General features: G+C 42.1%; 1 protein-coding gene across 1 annotated transcript in view; it reads right to left on the bottom strand.

Annotated features, from left to right (window-relative positions):
• The window catches only part of zfpm2a (zinc finger protein, FOG family member 2a), a 116840-nt gene that overhangs the window by 22744 nt on the left and 69943 nt on the right, over nt 1-24153 (bottom strand). The window contains exon 5 of the mRNA XM_086154747.1: nt 21883-21994. Coding sequence (XP_086010873.1) covers nt 21883-21994 — 112 coding nt within the window. The remainder of the gene's footprint in view (nt 1-21882; nt 21995-24153) is intronic.

The following is a 24153-nucleotide window of genomic DNA, read 5'->3' as shown; positions in this document are numbered from 1 at the left end:
TCACAAACATAAACACGTCTATTTCTGGGATGAAAGTGGAGCCGCAGATGGCAGGATAGTCTGATCCTGGACTGAGCTTCGCGGACGGTGGCCAGCCAAAGTGGGTAAAAAGGAAGCTAGTTACACAGAAGTTACACAGGAGTTCAAACTGTCTGGACTTTCTGAGGAGATTAATGGTATATATTCAGTAGAAAGGCTCAACCACGCACCGCTCATTGCTGTCTTTGATTGGCCTCCCGGTCTGTCACTTGGGAGAGACCTCAGTCCCCTCGGTGAAAGCTCTGTCTTCGTCTTTGTGCTCTGTTCAAGCAATTACACCCAACTACATGTTTTCAGATGGGAATGGCTGAGGAAGGAGGGTTGGAGGATGGAGGCTGAGGGGAGTGGTGTTGTGTGAAAAAGTCATTTTGGTGCTGAACTCTTCAGTTCCGGTCATGCTCTGTACCGACGCAAATTAAAACCTCCCCAGTAGCCTATGTAAATATGCTGCCTACTGTGCTGCGCTTTAATGAGCCATGATATGAAAGACATCTAAAACCAATAGAAAATAACTAGCCACCTAAAGGTAGGGTGCGTCTGACAGGTGACAGGTAGAGGCAGGTTTAAGACAGGGTTGGGTTGTGGAAATGTGTGTGTGTGTGTGTGTGTGTGTGTGTGTGTGTGTGTAAGGTGATGGTGGCAGTTGGGTATTCAGAAATAATCTAGAGCTGCGAGCTGCAAGCCAGAGGAGAGTAACCAGTTTTTTAGCCTCAGGCATTTCAAAGAATTCTGGGTGGTGGAATGAGGAGCAGTGCAGGGATTGTGTGTGTGTGTGTGTGTGTATTTGTGTATGTCAGTGTATCTGGTGTGTAGTGTGTATGCACTTGCTCATTTTTAAGAGGGTGGGTGTTTTCGAAAGGAGAAAGGAGGCAGTTACTACTGTATGCCTGCTGCCTTGAGACACAGCTCATTGTCACCAACTTAAAGAATGCATATAATTTCTTTCTACACGCGCACGCACACACAAACACACACACATACACACACACCAATCCTCTAATAACCTGTCTTCTAAAACCTTACATGGATTACCTATCAGCAAATCTGCTCTGTATGCAGAATGTGACGACAGAATAAAAATGAGCAACTGTTCAAGATGGCGCCCACCGAAAAAAAAAAAAAAAAGGGAATCACATCTGCACAAACCGATTAATCCGAAACATTCAGAGGAATCTCAAGTCATTTACAATATCACAGAATCCATAATCAAGATTCACTGCCAGAGCCGGAGTCTGCGGCTCAGAGTCAATGCCCAGTTCAATGAGGGCTGATGGAATGTATAATTTCATGACAGATGCACACACTCCCAGGGGAACACAGGGTCATTTTAACATTCACAGGCAAAAAAAAAAAAAAAAAAAATACACCAGCTTATCCTAGAAAGGAAATACACACCCAATTATTAACTGACAAAAAGAGACAACAGCAAACGAAATCTGTAACGTGTGCATTGGCTATAACGCACAATTCATAAAATGCAAATACATCATGACATAGTAACCAAGAGAGCTTTTAATGGTAACATGCTGTTCAGATGGATCCTATGGATACAAGTCTGAATCCCTAATTGGACAAATCCCCCCCTGTATGCACAACGTTAATTAGGATGATCGTGTTTATTGTAAAGATTACGGGTTTTATTTGTGCCAACAGGTGACTCACCGACAAGACGATTGCGATCTTGGATTTATGAGGGAACAATTCACTGTGTTGTTACTTTCACTCAAATTGACTCGAATGGGAAAATGGGGCAAATAAATATATAATTTAGTTTTAAAAGGCAAGATTTGCTTGTTTGAACCTTGCCAATCCATGCTAAATCCAGTATTTTAAATGACACATCCAGCTATAAAGGTAGGAACTGGCCGGTGAAATCCATTGTTGTCAGGCCATCTGACAGTCTAACTCGCGAGGAAGAGGAAAACAGAGGAGCAAGACAGTGGGGTGCCTTATGAATTTAGACTAAGTTGGGATTCAACATTCATCCAAAACACTCTCTCTCCTGTGAACTGTCAATGCAAATGCAAACCAACCTCACCAAGAATAGCCTCTTTGTAATCTGTCATGCGGTTTTTACATTCTGTTATCAGAATGGCCCCCAGAATCACTTATCTGAGGTTAATAATAGTAGTATCTGCGTGGAAGAAACAAATGATACTAAAACAGTCAGGATATTGTAAATATATTTTCATCAACACTGTCAAAGATAAGGTTGAATCTGGCGTTTTAAACCTGCACTGATCATTTTTCATATCGAAGTGGCCGTGCTTTGAAAAAATGTTGTTACAAAGGCGCTGTGGCACAGGTACGAGTCTTTGCTTCCGCGCACATTTGTACTAAACAGAAGAATAAGCATAGCCTTTGAGTGTGCGATTACATGTGGAGTAAAAACAAATGTTGAAAGTATGGCTCTCTCAAAGAGCTCATCATATCTGCCACTAGTATTTCTTTATAAAGCGAAAGATATAAAGGTTTCCACTAAATGGATGTTCACGTTATAATGCCCATCATATGTGAGACTTTATTATTATATGGGCATTTATATGTGTGAATTCTTGTTTGAGTTGTTTGCAAATGGTACCTGCAGTAATTTTATTTCATATACATATTTTGTTTTAAATGCACAATAAGAGGCATGTTTTTCAAAAGACAAAAAAAAAGAGGTTGTTCCTTTCAATTTGCTGTATTGGAAACATACAAATATGTCATTGCAAGTATATTATACCAGTTTATGAGTTGGCTTGTATCGTTCCTTCACTGGAAGACTTCTCTTTTCACTCTGTCATTTTTTTCTTGGGTAAATTATCTGTTCAAATATACACTGCCAGTGAGGAACTTTGGTTGCATTGCCGTTCACTCGTAAAGTCAGCCAGTAAACTAACCCCTAAATTAGGAAAGATATTTTCAGTCCGAAAGAACAACAATTTCCTAGTATTATAAAGTTCTTTTAAGTATTTGAAACTTATTCTCAGTTAATTACCACCACATTCTAATATTGTCACCCTCTTAATATAATCGCCTAAGTCATTTTTATACAAAAATGTTTTTTTTTGCCAAAATCATCTCCTCATGATGCTGACCACCTCTGGCAAAATTGCCTTCACCCTCAGTTAAACAGATTGTGCTATTCTACCCCTTTATTAGAAATTGCCCATGTCAAGAGTATGTCAAATGGTTCAGTTTTTTTGTGTTTCCTGAAAAATCTGAAAAAAATTACTTAGGCGATTATTTTAAGAGGGTGATGATATTTCACTTGTATTGTTTCTATGTGACCAAAGTCGTGTGATATTACACTTGCATTGTTTCTATTTAACCAAAGCCATGTATTAAAAGCAAGTCTCATTCAATTCTTTCAGCTGGATGTGAGCATATGTTCTGGACATTGTGATTCCACGCTCATTACATATCTGGAAAATGCCCCCCCAACCCCCGGCTCTCTCTGGTACCCTGACTTTGCAACGCTGCAGACAAAAGCTTGCGTTCACATGGCGTGAAGATGCTGAGACATCTGTCTGAGCGGTTTGGGTTGCTCTCTATCCGACTCCTGCCGGCCCTGATCACACAAACGCTTTACAAGGAGCCATCTCTTGGCCCGGCAACTTTGTGTGACCTTGCGGGGCTGAATAAGACTGTTAAATTGATTCAGCTCCTGTAATAAAAGAGCATACACATTATCAGCATTCTAATTATAATTAATACAGGCAGCGCCGGCAGCCCCATTATTTATGATGGGGGCCCATGGTACACAAACAATAATAATCTACTGCATATTTTTATTGATATGTTGATGAATGACTCTCTTTCACACAAAACACCAATAGAATGTCTCAGAGGCTGATCATACAAGTGCTGGTGATTTCATTGCCAGTTTCCTTCACTGACAGCACCCGTCCTGTCTCACCCCTCTCCCCTCTACCTCTCCTCTTAACTCTTTCATTAGCCCTTTGTGTGTATCACCTTAAGTCCCTGACTCCAAACCTCATTATGGAGAGCCGGGTCAGTTGATAGAGTCGCCTAACCTCCAGGAGGTGAATTACAGTCAGAAATAAACAGTCCAATACAAACATCATATAAAGTGCCGTCTGTCCCGGGCAGAGATGCCAGCACATTGTCTGGGAGCAGATCAAACTCCCGTCAATTACGCTTTGACTCCAACGGAGGATATTTTCTCTTCCGGACTTGAGACCGCGGTAAATTTTTCAGCTGACTGCATGGCAAGATGCAAAATTCTTGCAAAGCTCCCTCTGTGGCACTGATAGACTCCCTAAATCATGTCAAGAAAGAGTATTTCTTCTCTTCACTTGATAGCTTCTGATCTTCAGTTTTGACCCTGCAAATGAAGTTCCAGTGGCTTAAAAATGCTTGAATGCAAAGGTAAAATCTTTTTTTTTTTTTCCCCCCTGGGATAATAAACCACTTACACATAACGTAGGTTGTTGGCAAAGAACAAGCCGAAACTTGACATGTGAATATACTCGATCCAACGAATATCCGGTCCGCTGAACACAAAAGACCCAACTGCCTCCCAGTCAAAGTATGTGAAATAAAGACAGCAACCCTCATATCTGGGTTATCCTCTATAATTAGGTGTCTATGTATCTTCTGCCATTTCTTCTGTTTGATAATTGTAGTCCATCCCTCCTAATTTTGCAGAGAGTACGAAAAAATGCTTATTTGTGCCTATCTTCCTTATTAATTCTCCTCACAAATCCTTGATTATTTTCCAATCCTTTCCTCTGATATCTCTGGCTCTGTTTGTTTCACTCACTCCTCCACTGAGCAGTCTGCCTTCCTTCTCAATCGCCTGTTTTGTTTCCCATTTTAATGAACAGTTGGATTCTTTTATTTCTCTACAAGTGCTGGATTTGCCTTATCACCCCCCGTCCCTTTGAGGGTTGCCAATTGGTTTTATCCATGGATGTATCATTTCTTAGGCTTCCTCTTTTTTTCTGCACAAAGAGAAAGAACCACTCCGTCAACAAGCCTCTCCGGAGCCAGAGATTAAAAACCTCAACATCACCTACCTTCCAGCGCTACTCCCAACTGGTTTGTGTAAAACTCAATTAAACTTGTCCCCACTGAATTTCACATTACAGTACATTAAAAGGAAATTCTTCAAGCGTGATGACAAAGCTCAAACCTAGCTTCAGAGCTGCTATTTAGTAGCTCTCCGAAATGTTGTATTCTTCAGGGTTTTAGACTTGTGTAGACTCAAAAGGCGCTAAACACAAAGACAAAGAAGGGGTTGCTTTTAACGCCAAAGAAAAACAAACTTTGTGATTTATTTATTTACCGACACACTGAAAGTCACGGGCGTCTGCTTGATGCGCCGCATACAAACGACAAGGTCTCGGTCTATCAATTAGCGCTCGACAAAAAGGTGCAATTCAATCGTTTGATGATTAAAGGTAGACACTTTCAAAAGTGAGCGGGACACAAGCGATAACCGTCAACCGCTCGACATGTACGATCTTTGCACAATACAGATGTTAAACTTTGGGGGGAGGGGGTTTCGCAGATTTTTGATCTCAATTTCAGAGCCTAAGTAGGACGATAACGAACGATTCCGCCGCCTAAGTACAGCGCGTCTGGGTGAAGAGGGAGCGCGCACTTAGGCGTCGCGCTGACGTAAAGACGCACGGCGGGTCAGCGCGTGTGTTAACTTCATTCACATGCGATTATATGCTTTCAACTATACGATGGTGAGACAAGGAATCCGAGTGAGGAAGACGAGCTATTCTTTTGTAATCGGAGGGAATGCTTTTAAAAGAAGAGAAATAAACTCGTCCTTTCCTCCCTCACGTTTTTCAGCCACCGCCTCCCACGGCCCATGAATTTAAGGGTAGCTTTGGACGGACCTGCGTTCCCGCAGTGTTCGGTTCGTATTCATGCTCATGTATTCATGTATCCCCGTCAGCCAACCCAAAGGTGTTTCCGTGCCGGGATTAGTGGACGAGGTGCAATCTGTATTTTGGGCCAAACATGCCCATCTTTTGACACAAGAGCAGACTTTGACTCCGACTGGGCTACAGACCAAGATCATTCTCCCTTGTCTCCTCTTCTTCCTCCTCAATTTTCTCCCACACATGACATGTGTCACTGACACAGATCTGTGCTGCAAGATACAACCAGTTCAAGGTCAGGGCAAATCCCCAAAGCAGAGAAGAGAGGAGACGACAAGGAAATAGCCCCTCTTTTTTGACGGACTCTTTAAAAAGTTCATTTTACTTGAATGCTGAGCGTATTTCATGGTGCTATAATGTGAGCGTCTATAATGTGAAATTACAAGAGACGGGTGTTGCCGTAATGCAATGGATATGTCAATTTTCTTGTTCTGGAAAAAAAAGAAGGAATTTTTGTGGGGATTTAAAACCCCATGTAATATTCATATTTTCTATTTCACAGCACAATAGCAAGGAAGGAACCGCGGTGATTATACATAGCCAGAGTCTATTATAGTTTAATAAATCAACAGGGGGAGAGCAGGGTGCACACATATTCTGCTGGTGCTGTTTGCTCAGCGTGATAAAAAACGGGATAAAAAAAGATTGTAGTGGGGAATAACTTAACATGGAAATGTGTCTGAACTTACAATATCACCGTGTATCTTCATACGTCACTTTACACAGCTCCGGTTGCAGGCCCTGAGCAACAAAACTTCAATTACCTCCAAGTTTCACCAGCGACAAAATGTTATTCACACCAAAACGCATGTCTGAGGCCAGGTGAACTCAGAAAGGAGGGGGCTCCGTGTAATTATTTGGCACTTACAATGTCCTACACTTCAGATTTGTGAGTATGGTGAGCAGAAAATCTGTTTACTATGGAGCCGAGTTCCTTGCTCCTCTGTGTGGATGAAGCCTTTGAATAATTCATTGGGAGAGCCATAGGCATATGCAATGGAAAAAGTGTTGGAGAGTATCACACCAAAGATGGCATCCTCCTTTATGTGCCGTGTGCCCGGCATGCCCACAGACCTCCCATAATGTAATTGGATAAAAGTCAGTTGCTGAATATTGAAAAGCTACACAAGGCGTTGATATTCTTCCGAGTCTCTCAAATGTGCTAAATGACTTAAAAGCATGCTGCTACAGAAAATGGATTGCATGGGTTATTGTCTTCCTATATTTATCACCAACAACTCATTATGTTTTCTCACAGTTACATGAAATCAGTGGAATAAATTTACACACAAGTTGTGCTTAAAAAGCATGACCTCTCCCGAATAGAACAACTCCTAAATTAGAATGTCATTATTCTGATTTTGCTGGAGCATGGATGCTTTTGTTGTCACTTTACTTCTGTTGACAACGTGTCTCGGCGGGGATGTTGCAAAGTGAAAACGGCGACGTGCGCTTTACATATCAAAAACCGCCGAGCCTTTCATTTAAAAAAAACGTCATCTTTACAGACAACATTTTTATTGACAGGTAAAGCCCTGGAGTTTAGACATCGCCGCCCAATTAGTCTCTTCCTCGACTGGAGTATTTACACATCCAAACCCAGCGAGGGGAAAGTGATCGAGACAAAGCCCCGACTAGAAAGAGGGAGCGTGCACGATGATGGATGTGTTGGCCATGTAACTGTAGAAAGGAGACTGTGGGTAGGCTTGCCTAATTCCTGACATGAAATATTACCCACGGCGCTCGACAGAGCGGCCCTGCTTGGATGGCGGGAGAGATAGCATCCATCCTTTCAGAATAAGAAACAAACAAACAAACAAAAGCTCCGAGACCCCCTGACCTGACAAAGGAAGTACAACTGATAAGTTAGCACAGATTTCCTCCTCTTCTAGCTCTTCTTTCAAACACGTTTTCCTGCCTTTGGCCCAAGTTTCACCTTGCTACGCCTGTGCCCTTCTATCAAAGGTGGTAATGGGTGCGAACTCCCCTAAGGTCTTCTTTTTTTAATATTTGCCAATTACTAAAGAAAGAGGGAGAGTTTTCATCTTCCGGGCAGAATAAAAAATCCAGTCCAAAACACTGCTGTGCGCATTAGGAAGCTGGGGGTTTAAGCCTTGTCCGCCATGATCAAACCAGGATTTATGAAGCATCATAACTCCCGACAACATCCAGCGGCTTATTAATTTTATATATTTCTGTCCATTCCCTGATATTCCCAGCCTTGACAGTCACTCAAGATAAGCCAGAAGCGTTCTGACAGGATGGAGTGTGTATATATTTTTCACTGTTCAGCCGCTTCCCCTCCAGTTGAATAGGTTTAGACGAAACCTTGAAACTACTGCGGTGTGATTTGTCGGTGGTTTTTGTCTTCTCTCACAACCTTCCCATTTGTAAGGGGCCTTAAATCAGCCTTGCTCTCTGCTGAGCCATGAGAATGGGCCAGACAGAGACGAGGGAGGGAGCGAGAAGGACTCGTGTGTGTGTGTGTGTGTGTGTGTGTGCGGGCGCGGGTACGAATGCATGTGTGTCTTTATGTATGTTTATGAGGGGCAAAGAAAGAGAGTGGGGGAAAGTGGGGGTGAAAGGAGGTGATTGGCTCCACTGGAGTATCATACATGTGGATGAATTTTAATCAAACACTTACTAATCACCATTTACAGGCCGTCTATATAAAGGCCTGTTCTCCGATATGAGAGGGCAACATGCTGATAGGGTTTAATTTAACTAGAGTCTAGGTCGGAGGCTTGATTTAATGCGGCCCACAGGAAAACTGAGCAGGATGGAGAGGGAGAGAGAGAGAGAGAGAGCAAGAGAGAGAGAGAAATACTAGTTCTTTATGCAATGATCACATATATCCACATCAATAACACACTGACCCATTACCAGAAGCCCTTTTTGAAGGAGGAGGGGGCCTCTGAGAGCACATGCTGCTCCTCAGAAAAACCACAGAGGCGGCTCTGAACTATTCCGATGGATGTTGGCGCTTCTCCGACTTTAGGGTGGGGCGTCTGTCCCGTCAGAAAAACCTCTTCCCATGAAAACATGTTTGACAGGGTGAAAAATATCCTGAGCCTTAAATAACCAAATATGGTAAATATCTTTTTTTTTTTTTTTTTGCCTTTAATAGGATTAACATTGTTTGTTTTAATCATTATGTTTATTCGCCGATGCAAACATCAGTTTTAATTGGATCGTTGTGATCAATCTGAATGTAGTGACAAATAACAAAAATGATAAATATGAAAAAAAAAGGGGTTCTTTGTCTTTTAGGTTGTTTTTTAGAATCTTAAATCCCGATTTGTCATTCTGAGCTGAAAGGTGACAGAAAAAATAAAATGTAAATCACATGAATTCTCCTGTTAGGTGATTAATATGACTAAAATGTTAAACTCAGCAGCGCCTTAACATTCAATACCTGGTCATTATTGAAAGCTACTCGCACAAGTCGACGGGTTTTATTAACCCCAGCAACTGAAGTGACACCGACCCCTAGCAAGATATCTAGCACTTAATCACTCCTAGATTTTGCAATGTAAGTTAAGTCTCCCCATTTTTATTGTCTGCGTTTGCAAGGATTGTGACAAATGTGTCTCGCTGATAGGAAGCAAAAGTGAGAATTCATAACGATTTCCTTGAAATCATCATTTCTAGCAAATCTGTGAAATATATTCAAAGTCATGGATGTTTCGGTCCAACGCTGTTTCAATTTGAGTTGATCCGCTGAGACAAGTCTTGTTTCTCTCCGTCTCTCATGATTTTCCTTGTTCTGATCATATCAGAGCTCCTATCGAGGCAGAGATTACTGACTCCGAGAGATTACTCTGAATCCTGATTGGATGACTCAATAACAGTTGTGTCTTTGAAGAGGAAAAAAATATAGATACTTTTGAACTTTTCCAAGATGTAATTTTAGCCATGGATGTTCAGGTAGAAATACTGAGGGAGTCAATAAAAATATGGATGTGTGAAAATAGAATTGAATATGAATTGAATGTTAACAAGACTGAAACGACTGTATATTTTTTACAGTTTGGGGAACGTTAAACCAGAATCCTCGCTGCTTCTAAGTGTCTCTTTCCATTTCCATGCCTCTGTCAAGAGGCACTCGGCTCACAGGCACACTGAGAGGAGTTGAGACAATGCATTTCTCTTCAAACTGCACAATCTGCACAGTCTCTTTCCACTAAAACAAACTTTCTTTTCAAGCTGGTCCCCAGTGGGTGCCCTCTGGTCCTCGGATGCTACTCTGATTTTTTTTTTTTTTTTTTAACCCAGCACATCTCCTGCCCTTGTCACTTTTCTTCCCTGCGGGATGGCATCCACCTGGGCCAAGCTAACTGGCCGCAGTGGCTATCACACCCAGCAGCCTCTCACAAAGAGGACTGGCCAGCTATAGTGACTGAGGCAAGCGGTGGTGAGGAGGCAGGCAGGATGTAATCTCTAGGAGCTGTTGATACAGGGAAACACACAGGGTTTGGGTCAAAGGGATTAAAATGGTGGAGGTGCTGGTTGTAAGAAGGAGAGGGGCTGTGAAATAGTGGCGGGAGCAGCGGGCGAGCCACCCCATAACAGAGAGGAGTGTGGAGATTACAGGGAAAATGGCGCAAGGGGGATTCCTGCGAGGAGAGGGGAAGAAATGACTCCAAATGGCATTTGAACACAGCATTAGTCGCCACTATTCAACAATATGCAGGCTTAGTGAGCTCAGGGCAACAGAAGTGGTAGTTGTGAGCTGGTGTGGTGACACTCGGGTACTACAAGCAAGCCGAACCCCCGGGGGGGCTCGGACGGAGAGGGCGGTCCTCATTCAGTTGGTTTGTGTTTTAATTTAAAACTGGCATCAACAAGTGTTTGGTTTATTTTTTTTGAACAGATCACACTTGCTCAATGGTTATTTATTTACATTCTACAACACGTGCTCTCAAAGTTGACTTAAAAAGAAAGAGGCGTCGTTTTCCACTGGTAGGGGGTTCTTCCTTCTCGAAATATTTGTCTCATTTATGAAATGTCAATAAATGATTTCATTTATTCATTATCTATACTGCTTATCCTCAGGGAGGCTATCGGGCGAGAGCCGGAGTTCATCCTGGGTCTCTCACTCTCTCATTTATAAGTCATATAGAGACAGGCAACCATTCACTATCCCATTCCTACATCTGGGCAATTCAGGGTCTCCAATTATCCTGATGTCAATACATCAAAAACACATCCCTGAATATGTTTGCGAACCATCATTATATGATGATTTATCTCCAAACGCTGTTACTGTGCATGTAGATTTGGTAGATAACAAGTGCAAATGAGAAGGGCTATGGAATACAAGAACACCCACCCCAAATACTCTTGAACCCCTTAATCTCGATCCCCATTCAATACATTGTTTCCGAGTTGACCCCTTGCCGCCTGCAAACGTTTGCATATTGTCAATAGTACAAAAAAATAAAATAGAAATGGGGTAGTATCAAGAAATGTAGACTGAGCCCTTCCTACTTATGCAAACCTCAAAGGGTTCGAATAGTGTTCCAACAACAAAACACGTCAATTAATTCTGTGTAAAAAAGGGAGCATGATATGAGACTGAAACCTATCTTGCTCAGAGCCAGATACTGTACTCAAGGCTTCCATTTCACAGTCTGTGGAAGAGCGGGGTTAAAGAATCTTACATCAATTTTTTTTTTCTCCATCCAGCTATCCAGGGGCTCACATTCCAGTTACATTTCACATTGAATAGACTTGTGTTTCCAGTGGTCTAGCCCTCTTCTAGTATTCTGGCTAGTGGAGCGATGACAGATTGGTTTCCACTCACTGCACAGGGGAGCACAATAGAGTGGCTTTGACAGAGTTAAGAGAAACAGTGCATCAATCCCCCCCCCACACCCACCCCCTTCCATCTCTCTCTCTCTTCCCCTCTACACCCACATTTCTCCCTTCCATTCGCTTCTTTTTGTCTTCCCCACACCGCCCCCTCTCTCTTCCCCAGGGCTTACAGAATGGATGGCCCTGTCTGACCTGGACGACACTGATGTCTGGTCCAGTACACTACTGTACCTACAGCACGCCTGTCCGCTCGCTCACCGCTCTGTCCACTCTCGCTCTCTCTTCCTCCACACAGTGGAGCGCACACAAGGAACGGGGTGGGTGGGGGGTGGGGGGCCCGTCTCTGTCACCCAGCAGCGACAGGCAGAGGTCAGCAAAGCTCAGGTTCGAGAGTAACTTGGGAGGGTTAGAGTTTAGCTCGTCCGTAACTAATATCGCTCTTGTGACGACAACAGGGCCACAGATTAAGTCTTAATAATGTTACAGGTATAAATAAACGTCTGCAATTTACTCGCGATCGATTTGCAAGAATGCAGCTTTAACTACAATTATTTAGTCCCTGTTTGAGAGGCTTTATCAGCAGGCAGGCCGGTATTAGTATCTAGGAATAATGACCTTGTTGAGCCGTGCAAAAGGAAACAGTTTATCACGTCCAAGGTCGATGGAATCATGTGTGCAGTTTGTTGTATGTTTGTCTTTCATTCAGCAAACCAAAGTTTAGATCTCATTATGGATATCTGTTGGTACAATAAAAAAAAAAGTATGCTGTTTTTTATTGTAACTTCAGCTGCCAGCAGGAGTGTCATCATGCAAAATCATGCATAGAGCTGCTTACGAGCAAACGTGTCGCTGTTCTTCGGGCGTCACGAGAAGACCTCTGACCGTGTGTGCATACTGAGTCATTTGCTCCAGGTATAGTACAAGTCGAAAAGACACGTTTTTTTTCATGGATGAATGGCTAAATGAAAATCAAGTTAAAGCACCTTGGTTAAGGTTACTTGAATCCTGAGTCAACATCTCTTATAGAGGGGGAAAAAAAAGAGACATGGTATTTGTGCCTGTGCAATACCAATTATTGAGTAGTTTGACCAAACAAAACCATGACAATGAGTAGGAAGGAATACAAAAAAAGTATTCATTAAAAATTGAAAAAAAAAACCCAAAACATATAATTTCGTGAAATGAACTACAAGAAAAATAAAGAAAGGTTTTAAGCTGCACACTGTAATTTTAATAAAGGAATTATTGTAGACTAAGAAAGATTTTGTTATATGAGAACGGTGAGAACTGTAGCCTAAATTGAAACCATCTGATTCTGGCATTCCAAGTGTTGCGTCAGATATTCAACATTACCACACATTGCGTTCAGTGATAAACACTAACAAATCATCTAAGTTGTCATGTGAGGAGACTAAAGCTTGTTTCCAAATAAGTGTTTTCCCCAAATCTTCAGTTAATACACTATTCAATACCTCTGAACTCATAAAAAAGGAAAAACTATCGAGTTAAGTTGATTTTAACCAGCACGCAGTTTAGTTAATGTTGGGGAAATAACTGATGTGTGAATGTGACTGTAGAGGTTTTGTGCACTTTCTGTATATCCTCTTGGGCATTTAATGTATTTTTCTTTTTTTCTAGATTCAGATTCAGACTCAGAGCTTATAGCTGCCCTTTTCATGCATCTCAATGTGATTTGAGTCCAACATTACCATTTTTCCAGGATTGCTAGGTGTCACATTTACAAAGTTCTCTTATTCGACCCTCTCATCTCTCTGTTGAACTATCCTCATTTATCGCCGTGTCCTTATCCGTGGAGTCGGACTAAAAGGGAGGTGGAATTGCAAAGATCGTTTGACCAGATCGCACGATAAACCAACCCTCAGATGAGATACTAATGTTAGAGGTGGCTCGCAGTTGTGTGCCTCTCTCAGCTGAAATGAGAGAAGAAAAACTGTGATATCACACTGATACACTGCTCTAAAGACTACAGGGCTACGTGTGTGTTTTTTTTTCCACGCAGGTGGATGTACAATCAATAAAATGGATTAGCTGCAAAGGTATGTATAAAGGTTATCGCCACATTCTCCTGCATGAACACAGCGGCGACCCCACAAAACAATTTTTGTAATGTGTCGAGTATTTCCTTGAGGAAAATCTGATTATTTTTTGCCCTACGTGAGAATTGATTTGCGGGGTACACATTATCAAAAGAAAAATGGATCCTACATCAGTGGACCCTAAAGGTCTTAAATGGAATTGTTGCAGCTCTATTCTCTTCGCTGCTTGTATCATTGGAACAGTTACTGCTATGTGTTTTTCTTTCAAGGCTACACCAGTGTTTTTCTCCCACTGGCTTTTTTCATAGCCTGATCATCTCCTGCGCGGTTCAGTGCATCACAGTTTCACCCCAGTTTCACTTGTTTAGCTGCACTTGCCGCAGTCCTGTATCAACCCTCAGCGAGACTTTAACCATGTAGTTTTCCATCATGCTGACTGACGATCTAAACACCCCTCCACCTCAGTGATTCCTCTATCTCTCTCTTTCCATCTCTCCCTCAAACACACATACACACACACACACACACACACACACACACACACACACACACATTTTGACCCCCCCTCAAGTCTGATAAAAAAAAGGCCCTCCAAAAAAAAAAAAAAAGGAAAAAAAAGCAGTGCGGATGTGCAGAAACAGAAAGGCCCCTCACTCCAGCTCTCAGCTTTTGTCTCTGATTATCCCTTCACACACACACACACACACACACACACACACACACACACACACACACAACACACACACATACACACTGTTCTCCTCAACCTGCTCCCGGATCTTGTGCGCTTGTGTGTGTGCTTGAGTGTGTGTTTGTAAGATTCAGGGGGGCTTCTGACCAATGGCATCCAACAGCAGTGCTTTATCCTGAAGCACACTGACAATGCTTTTCACACCTACTTACCAAAGCGGCGATGGGGGCGGTGGGCAGGATCATACGCAGGCCTAAAAGCAGGCAAAGGGCTTTTAAAAGATAGATGCAGAATTGTCTTGAATTACTAACTCAAGATCCTGCTGTAGATTAAAAATATTGTAGGGAATACTTCCATAACAGCAGAATTTTTCAGCCATTGATTATGCCGCTAAAAAGAGAAATATAATTTCCATATCATCATATTAAGTTGTAGAGATTAATGAAATAAAATGTGCTCATAAGCTGTGGTGAACAGATTCGCTACCTGCACGACACGGTGCAAATATTAAGCAGCTCCTCAAAATCCACTTAACTAGTTCGGCATTCAAAGACATCTGCGAAAGTAATGTAGATAACTCATATTATGTACTTACACAGCACATGCAGAGACCAGGGAACGCACGCAGGGGATGAAAACAATGACTCATATCAGCTTCTTGGGTTTGTATATACCCAGATGCCAGTGTGTGTTTGCTGCCTTCACTTCGGGAAACACGATCGACTCCGCTGAATGATCAATACCAGAGCATTTCTCATCATCGATTATACAATTATAGAGTTAAATCTTTGACACGCTCTTATGTGGATCAGTTAACTGCTAGAGAGTGTGAAGAAGCTTCCTCTTCGCTTACTGTTTTCCTCCTCCTTTTTTTCCTGAAACATGGTGCTTAAAGTGAGCTCAGTGTAGTCCAGGTACTTCACTCAGATGATTATAATGCCACGAGGGTGCAATGCATCACTCTTATTAGCCACACTGGAGCACAATGGTATCATAATTAATGGTCGCAGCAGGATTGAACGCTGCCCTGACATGGAAAAGTGGGCCTACTTAAGCTCTACAAGGCATTTAAATATGCAGAGTGAATGGCACAACCCAAACCCTCCTGCTCTAAGGACAGCCCACGCTCATTAGCCTGACACCCTCCATGGCACTGATACAAGGATGTCCAGCTATAGTCACACACACACACACACACACACACACACACACACACACACACACACACACGGACCTTGGCTCCAAAATGTTACGCAGGGATGAAAAGAATCTTGTTCCTCATCAGTGCCGATCACTCCTTTTACATTTTCTCCCCGCATTGTTGTTTTTGTCTCAGGGCTTAGTCCACACTGAATGCAGAGGGACATATACGTGTCAGCAGTCATTATGAGAATTTGCAGTAATGGCGTTCGGTCTGTGTTCTCGCAGCAAATATGGGTGCCGTGGCAGAGTGTGTTGCCTGGTGCCTGTATACCGTCTACTAGGGAAACTGCCTGCGCAGCGGGAGAACAATACACATAAAAGGCTGTCGGAGGAAGTGTCTGGAGCTGACGTCTTTCACACGGCTCTGAATGGAATGGCAACAAAGTGTGTACGTGCGTGCGTGTGGAGTGCGCGTGCTTGTGTGTGCATGTAGAAAAAAAAAAAAAAAAAGAGAAAACGCCCTCTTGAATGTGTTTGGAGAAAATCATAAAAGAGTGTGTTGTCGTCTTAGTCATGTGTACACAAATGTGAGTGCCTGTGCACCTAAATACATGTGTGGGATGGTAAAGTCCTCTCAGATTGCCGTTTGATTTGGATTTTGCTTCCCTTAACCCTCCGTGCCGCCTCCCCCCACTCTTCCTCTCCATAAAGCCAGCTTTATAACTTCTCTTCTATTGCAAATGTGGAGCTTCAGCTACTCAAAGGCTGCTAAATGCCTAAACCAGCTGCTCCTCACCACCCGGCTCAATCCAGCCTGACCGTACCAAGTTATCGCGTGGCTCAGTGCAATCAATTATTGTTGCAGTGGAATCATTAATAATTTCCTAATGAAAACGATTCTGTTGATCTCTGTTGTCTTTTAATTAAACATAATTAGTCGGCTGCTCTGAGCCGTGGTGGGGACTCCTTTAGGGTACAATTTTGTTTTAATACACTGATAATGAAATTTTTACATTGTGTCAGTTGTTTAGTTATTATTCAGTCACACTATTTCGCTATGTTCCTAGATAAGAGATAATAACCCTTGCACCTCCTATTTGCCGCAGTCATTTTAAGAGACGAGGGCTGAAATGAGCAATCAAAATGTGAACTGTAAGAGTGTGCTCCTCTCAGTGCTTAATACACCATACTGCAGAGGACAAGAGCAGGAAACTGTGTAGTTTAATCTTTAATTTTTGGTTCAAAACCCCTAGAAATGTATTTGTACAGAGGTGATTTAAAGCTGGTTTTATTCAAAATTTAAAAAAAAAGAGTCACATCGATACTGCATCTGTCCAACAGGTCATAATAGTCCATCCAGTGGCTCCGAAGTCCTCAGCTGGGGAGCAGTGGAAATGAAATGAAAGTATAAAAAAAAAGAATCTGATTTTGAGGACTTAGAGAATATGAAATAATACAAAGACACAGCCAGTTAGCTAATTCTTCACTGACCGGGCTTATGTAAAATGTCCTAGTTACACTGGTCAATTTTTGGATGAACAATGGGCTGAGTTGCTCTGGAGACTTATTGGACATGCTGTATCTGAATGTGGTCTTGCTTAAGAGGCTTACAGTTGAAAAGTTTAGGTGACCTCTGAATAATGCCCCATAATGTGCCCACACTGAATGTGTATAGTTTCAGTGGGCTTAGATGTCAGGTAACAATGGGGCGAGCACAATTAAGTCACAAGCTGACAATGAATGAAGTCACGTACTGTACAATAGACTTAAAAATCACACTTGTCTTTATAATTCTTACATTGTTTTACCCGATCCACCTGCACTGCAGCCAAGGATTTTTTTTTCTTTTATAGTTATTATTTTTTGTGATCAATATATATAGAATTTCTATTAAAAAAAGAGGACGTACACATCTATTTACGGAAACAGACACATTGATAAGGTCTATGTAAATTATATTCATTTCTTAAAAATACTGATATTTTGTCAAAGTCCATTTCCACATATTCAGTCATTTAAACAAATGCTGTGGTTTTAGAGGGTTGAGTCAAGATGTACCCTTCCTTTATACCATAATTACATAAATATGATATATACAAAACAGGGCAAAAAAAATGAAACCATCGTAAACCAATATTTTCAAGCTATACAAATGAAACAGACTTTTCCGAGGCTGTCAAAATAACATTTGTCTTGAAAATTAGAATAACATAATGGTAAATGTTTCACTTTAGCAATTGAGATTTTTTTCCCTTTATTTTGATGGGACCAATTACTTGAGGTCCATTTGTCGAGATTGATTATTTTACTACAAAACAGCGAACATGGGGCTGCGACAGGGTCGAACAGTAGTTGCACACTGACCGTACATGATGTAACGTTGTCGCTGACAACATGAATGAAACAGTGTGTGCCATCTGAATAACGACTACTGGTACTTTGGATCTTCGGATATTGAATTGCAATTTTTGTAAGTTGCTTTGGATAAAATGTAATGTAATGTAATGTAATGTAACGTAATGTAATGTAATGTAATGTAATGTTAAACCCTGGTCCTGTTTCAACTGGCTTGATCTCTATTGGGTCATTCCAAAAAAATTCCAGTCAGGCAGATTTACGGTCTGGCTTTTAAAACGATTTCACACATTCAACTGCTGAAAGAAGAAAATAATATTAATTGGATTGATTTTGCCTTTCATTATGTCTCCTGTTTGTTTATCAATCTGTTGTTTATCTGTGCAGAAAATTCTCCACTGGTCTCTCCGGGGTCTTGTTGTCTCTCTCTCTCTCTCTCTCTCTCTCTCTCTCTCTCTCTCTCTCTCTCTCTCTCTCTCTCTCTCTCTCTCTCTCTCTCTCTCTCACTCTGCTTGGTTTCCAGTGTTATTGTACATATAATTACTCTGCAGACTTTCAGCCTGTTTCTCAAACTTCGGTGGTTCAAAGAAACTGTCGGAGTGTGGAGGAGAGCATTGTGGGAGTTCCAGGTGGATTTCTCGATAATGAGTTAGCGCAGTGGTAGAGTTGAGAGTTTTAGTAATGGCTGACTGCTAAGGCTCTTCCTGGGAGTTTAATGTAAAACAAACAGGGCCATGCTGACGGCCTGGGAAAAACAGATATTGTACTTTTCAACTTCCACTTCAGGGATGTTGCTACCCCTATTTTTTTCGAATGAGAAGAAAAAACAAATGATATTCATGAAATGGCTTTGCAAATGAAAACGTTAGGCATTCAAAGACCGTACGCATTCTGCAAAGTTTTCGACCGCCGCTTCCTATTCATCTGGTAAGTTGATAAAGACGGGAAAACCAAATACGAATTTCGTGTTTTCAAACCGTATTTAAAAAAGAAAAAGAAAATCAATTTATGATGGGACAGCAGCTTGTCTTGGTGCTGATGACCAGGGGCGCCCTTTGAGGGACCTGACCAAACCACCCTGCTGCTTGTTAAATTCTCCAGAGCATGCATTAAACATAACTCTCTGCAGCAATGCAAGCCTCATAGGAATCATTTTGCTGAATCCTGTCCTCTCCCTCTCCACATATTTCCTGAATGACAAGTATTGGGGATAGAGGGTGAGCTGTTGTATAAAATGTAATGCAGAAATCATAGGACAGAACACCCAAGAGTATGTCGCAGCCACTCAAACCAATCACCAGTCCTTACTTAGAGATACTCCCCCACAGATTCACACTGGCAAGCATCCAAAGTGAACGGCTACTATCTTTGCAGGCAGCAATAAAGAAAGCCGAGACCACTGAAACGTGAGCCAAAACATATTCTGCAAGCATACTGCGTATTGAGATATTCGCTGCTTTCCATAAGTAACACATCTCAGGGAGCGATGAAGCAGCCTACAGAGGGAACCGGCACAACGGTAAGGATATAAACAATCTGGGCTTCAGCTTTTCACCGTGGTCAGAAAGTTCCTCCTGCTCTAAAGAGCCTTGTATAAACCCACACATAGGCAAAACTCGGCTTCAAAACTGAAGTAAAGAGCCCAAACTCTGTTTCAGATTTCAAGTTGTGTTTTTTTTTTTTTCTGTATTCGTGCCCAGCGCACACGGCACTTTGACATCCAATTTCAATGTCACCTCTCGAGGTTGCACACACACACACACACACACACACACACACACACACACACACACACACACATGCGCACACACACGCACACACGCAGAGCGAAACATTTTAACTGTGACAAAGAAGAATGAAAATAGAGTCACCGGATGGCTTTGACGCAAAACGCAAGAGTCAAAGTGCTGGAAACATTCAACAGCATCAAACGCTTTCTTTGCGACAAAAAAATTTAAAAGAAAAAAAAAAACTGCTTGGGTAAAACGGTAAACCGTTTTGGTCACAGGACCGAAAAAGTGGAGAGCCAACCAATATTTTTGCAGCTGTATGCCAAAGCCTGACAAACCTGTGCATGAAGCATGGACTTCCAAGGTTCGAATTTGCGGCATCCAGCTTTTGATATTTGATTTTAAAGTTAAAGTAAAGAAAAGTTCTTCAGTTTTGTACAAGTCCAGAATATCATTATACTTTTTTTCCCCCGCATTCCAACTTTAGCATTCGACGAAATGTTCGAGGCGCCAGCGAAAGCCCCGTGACGTAACAGGAGATGTTGAACTTCTTCTCTAAGATTTAAATTGATTCTTTGTATTCACTTTATTATCATAACATCATCACTTGGCAAGCATGCAATGAATCTTTGGGAGGATTTCCCTGTAATGAACTTATTACAGTACAATGCCGTACAGCACTCACGAGGGGGACGTCTGGAGATGTTATTGTGTTTAATTTAATAAGGTCAAACTGGAAGCAGCAAACAAAAGGGGGCCTGTCAGTGATACGAAGCTGAGGTGACGATGCCGTACGTGATGCTATCTTTGTTGCCAAGTATAGTGCGGGAAATTCCCCAAACTGGACAAAAAAAAAGTGAGAAATCCTGTTATTGCCCCTTTTTTTTGTTTCATATAGTCTGTTGAGAAGCAAAAAGATTAGAAGATTTTTAAAGAAGTACATAATCTTCTTTAACAGCTTATCAAAACTTTAATGATCTGGTGATAAAGAGCACAAAGTTAAGTAGCCGGTTAAGAGGATAACTCCCCAGTGCAGTCTAGTGATTAGTAGATGAGAATTGGGAGACCGAAAATCCGGGTTGCAAATCCTACTCCTGCCACTTATTCACTTTGAGGGAGAAGAAGCTCCATTTCAGCTTTGGGGGTATTGTCACGGGGGTAATCATTTTTGAAACGTGATAAATGGGAGCCCCTTTCCTTCACCCTTTGCAATCCCGAATACAAATCTTTATTTATGTATTTATTTTGTTGTGTCTCTCTAGTTAACACCCTTCAAGACCCAATTATAGCTGCAGTCGACTTGCGCTTTCATGGGAAGACTGTGGAGTCAGAGCCGGATGCAGTTTCCTCCCATACAATCTGCAACAAATCAAGCTTTTCTCACATCAATGTTGGGCTGTTTTTAATGAGGGTTTGCTGAACACAATGAAGCAGATTGAGGAGTTATGGCAGGGGGGTCATTGAGGTTTTTGTGCTTTTAAGGTCAATTCTAAATAAACAGCAAGGATCATATGACAGATGCACTGTATGTTTTGCCCTTATTTACATAAATCCACATCTGATGTGGATGATATCTCAGAGATATAAAGCTAATTCTCAGCTAAATTAGTTGGGGAACATATGAAGCAAAGCGGCGGAGTATCTCTGTTTGTGCTTTGTGCGCTATCTCTTCCAAGATAGGCACTCACTGGGTATAAAAGAGAGAAAAAGAGGCATTAATTACCTTGTGAAATCTAAAGACCATTAACTTTGTGTGTCAAGTGATGTTTCTCAGTTCCTAATCAGAGTTTTAGTGATATAAATTACCCTTTTGATGAGGCAAACAGATAGTGTTTGTATGTGTGTGCGTAATGCGGTACGTCCTTGCCCCCGCGCGCACACGCGCACCCAATCGGGTGGATGTTTTTTTTTTTTCTTCTCTTAATTTTTGCACATCGGTGGGGGGAAAATAAAAGAGCAGAAAAACGTGAGCAAGGGGAAGAGAGAGAGAGAGAAAGAGAGAGAGCGGGAGGAAGACGGAGATAGAGAGCGACAGACAGGCAGGAGTTGAGTGGATTGAGGATTGTCTGTCTTTGCGGCGGTGCCGTGGCGTGGCGTGGTGTGTTGCACTGCGGAGAGATAACAGGATGCCGGCGCTGCTTGCTTACCTTTGCTGTACACCACACAGTTGTTTTTGTTGTCCTCTGCTCCCTGCCAAGTCACATCCAGCAGCCACCTGGGGCCGGCGCTCAGCACCACCGGGACTGTGCTCTTCGTCTTCTGGACGGGGACAGATAACAAACACTCATCATTTGCTTATTTTGGTGATTAAAGAAACATTAATAACCACTGTGTTACGCCTCTCTGCTGCTATAAATGGCCATGAACACAATTTCACTTGCTATACAGCATGGAGCTAAAGTCCAGTCCAATCAATTTTTTGTAACATTGTATTGTGCGTGTGTGTGTGTGTGTGTTTGTGTTTCCTGTGTGTTTTTGCGATGGCCTGCAGACAAAGGCTGGGGAACAGGTTGGAATGGATGCAAATTTGTGTGAATCAAAGAGGAGGAACTATCATTGAACACAGGGACTGAACCCGGGGATTCAGTATTAGATCCTTCAGATTAAGAAGAATATCTTGGGGAAAAAGGAATGAATGAAAAAGAAAGAAGGATGAAAAATAGGGGGAGATGACTTTCAGAGAGAAGGAAGCGAGTGAACTTTGGTCACATTGTGCCTCGCTATCGCCAGGATCTCACTATTTCCCTGAAACAAGCAGGGAAGAATTTAAAGAATCAGTATCCATTTCAAAGGGCGATTGAGGTTACCGTTTTTATAATATGCCGGAAAATTATACGCCGTGCGTAAGGTCGTTTTTCTTCTTGGTCAGAAGTCAAACATGGACTTCTATTTTTCGGAAATAAAAAAAAAAGAAGGAGATTAAGGTGAAGAACATTCACCTTAATGGATTCACACCGTGCCATGTCACTTATTTATCATCAAATGAGACTGAATTCATTCTGCATTCATTTTATTTGGGTGTTGCTTCTTTGGAACTGGTCTTGCAAAAGAGTGTGTAGTAGCGTGCGTGTTGGTGGGGCGGGAGCAGTATCTCCTGCACCTGGGTACAGGAGACTATTACTCAAAGGCAAAATGTCAGTATTTCAAGGCCATTACTTTTGAACCCAAGGGCCCTCCTTCATTAGGATGTTACAGAAATAGTTTAGCTGGGAGAAAATGGGTTGGGGTGCAATCTCAGCGCTTCTTTTTTTTTTTTTCTTTTCTTTTGTAGGCGCAAACAGGACACTGTCCATCTGCCTAATGCAAGAGGAAAATACACACCCTCTCTTCTGCCATGGTTTTCACTTATTTCTCCCCCGCACATGGCAACAACCTTCAAGGATAAATGCAAATGTCACTTGAGCATGTTAAAGGTCTGAATTGGCACAGATATGCACATGAGATGAACACTGCGCTCCGGCAGCGTGCCTCTGTGCCCACCCCCACCAATCTACCTCCTCCCCCAACCGCCCATTTCTCTTTCCATGAACTCTATCTAGTCAGAGGCAAGAGGACAAGCGTTATTTTTTTATTTATTTTTTTTGGTGCACATTATTTACAATGTCATAAGAAATGGGAATCGGTTTGGATTTTGCCTGAAAATTTAAGAAATCAAGCACTGCCGCTAAAAAAAGACGTCATTATACATTGCTGTGCGCACTGGCAAACTGATCAAACACAGACAGTAAATTGTGTCTGTTGATATTCTTATTCCCTCTCCTGGCATCTTCTTATCCTGTCCTGGCAGGAGATGAGAGAAAGAAGACCTCTGTAATTTAAGTCATCCTCGATTTCACATTTCAAATTAGCCTCACAATAAAGTCTTCTATCTGGCTAACCTGAAAATCTCACACCCCTGTCAAAGGAGCAAAGCAGACCGGCCGATTGTTGCTAGGACGACTATCTGAAATGGGAATCAGATTAACCCTTTCTTAGATCTCTAGACTGGAGCCATCTCTTATTCAGCGGCGAGAGACCCCCCCCCCCCATCTCCCCCCACCCGAGCCCCCACCCGTCCCTCTGAGCCTCCGGGAATTCATGATATTCCAGCTGCTCTTAATGTAGCCAACAGGGAAAAAAACACCAAATTAAGTAGACATCCTTGGGTTGAAAAATGTGATAATTCGTATGCGTATAATACTCAGGGTTACAATTTCAAAAGTATCTGGTACAGTGGGAACTAAAGGGACGTGTGAGATTCCTGCAAACCATATTAACGCCGCATCTTTCCTTCCCTTTTGTCGGTAACAAAAAAGTTTCAGGGGGCCGATTTACATAACACATACGCGGCGACGACGGCAGCCTATGTGCTTTGTGAGAGTCCTGGGTTTAGCTGCCGTCGCAAAGACAAAGAAATGCCAGCACGCAACACATATTTT

This window comes from Fistularia commersonii, chromosome 11 (assembly GCF_037954325.1).
Source record: "Fistularia commersonii isolate RoL2024-O1a breed Wild chromosome 11, RoL_Fcom_v1.0, whole genome shotgun sequence".
Lineage (NCBI taxonomy): Eukaryota > Metazoa > Chordata > Actinopteri > Syngnathiformes > Fistulariidae > Fistularia > Fistularia commersonii.
The sequence above is the reverse complement of the archived record's forward strand: the minus strand, read 5'-3'. Positions and strand labels throughout refer to the sequence as shown.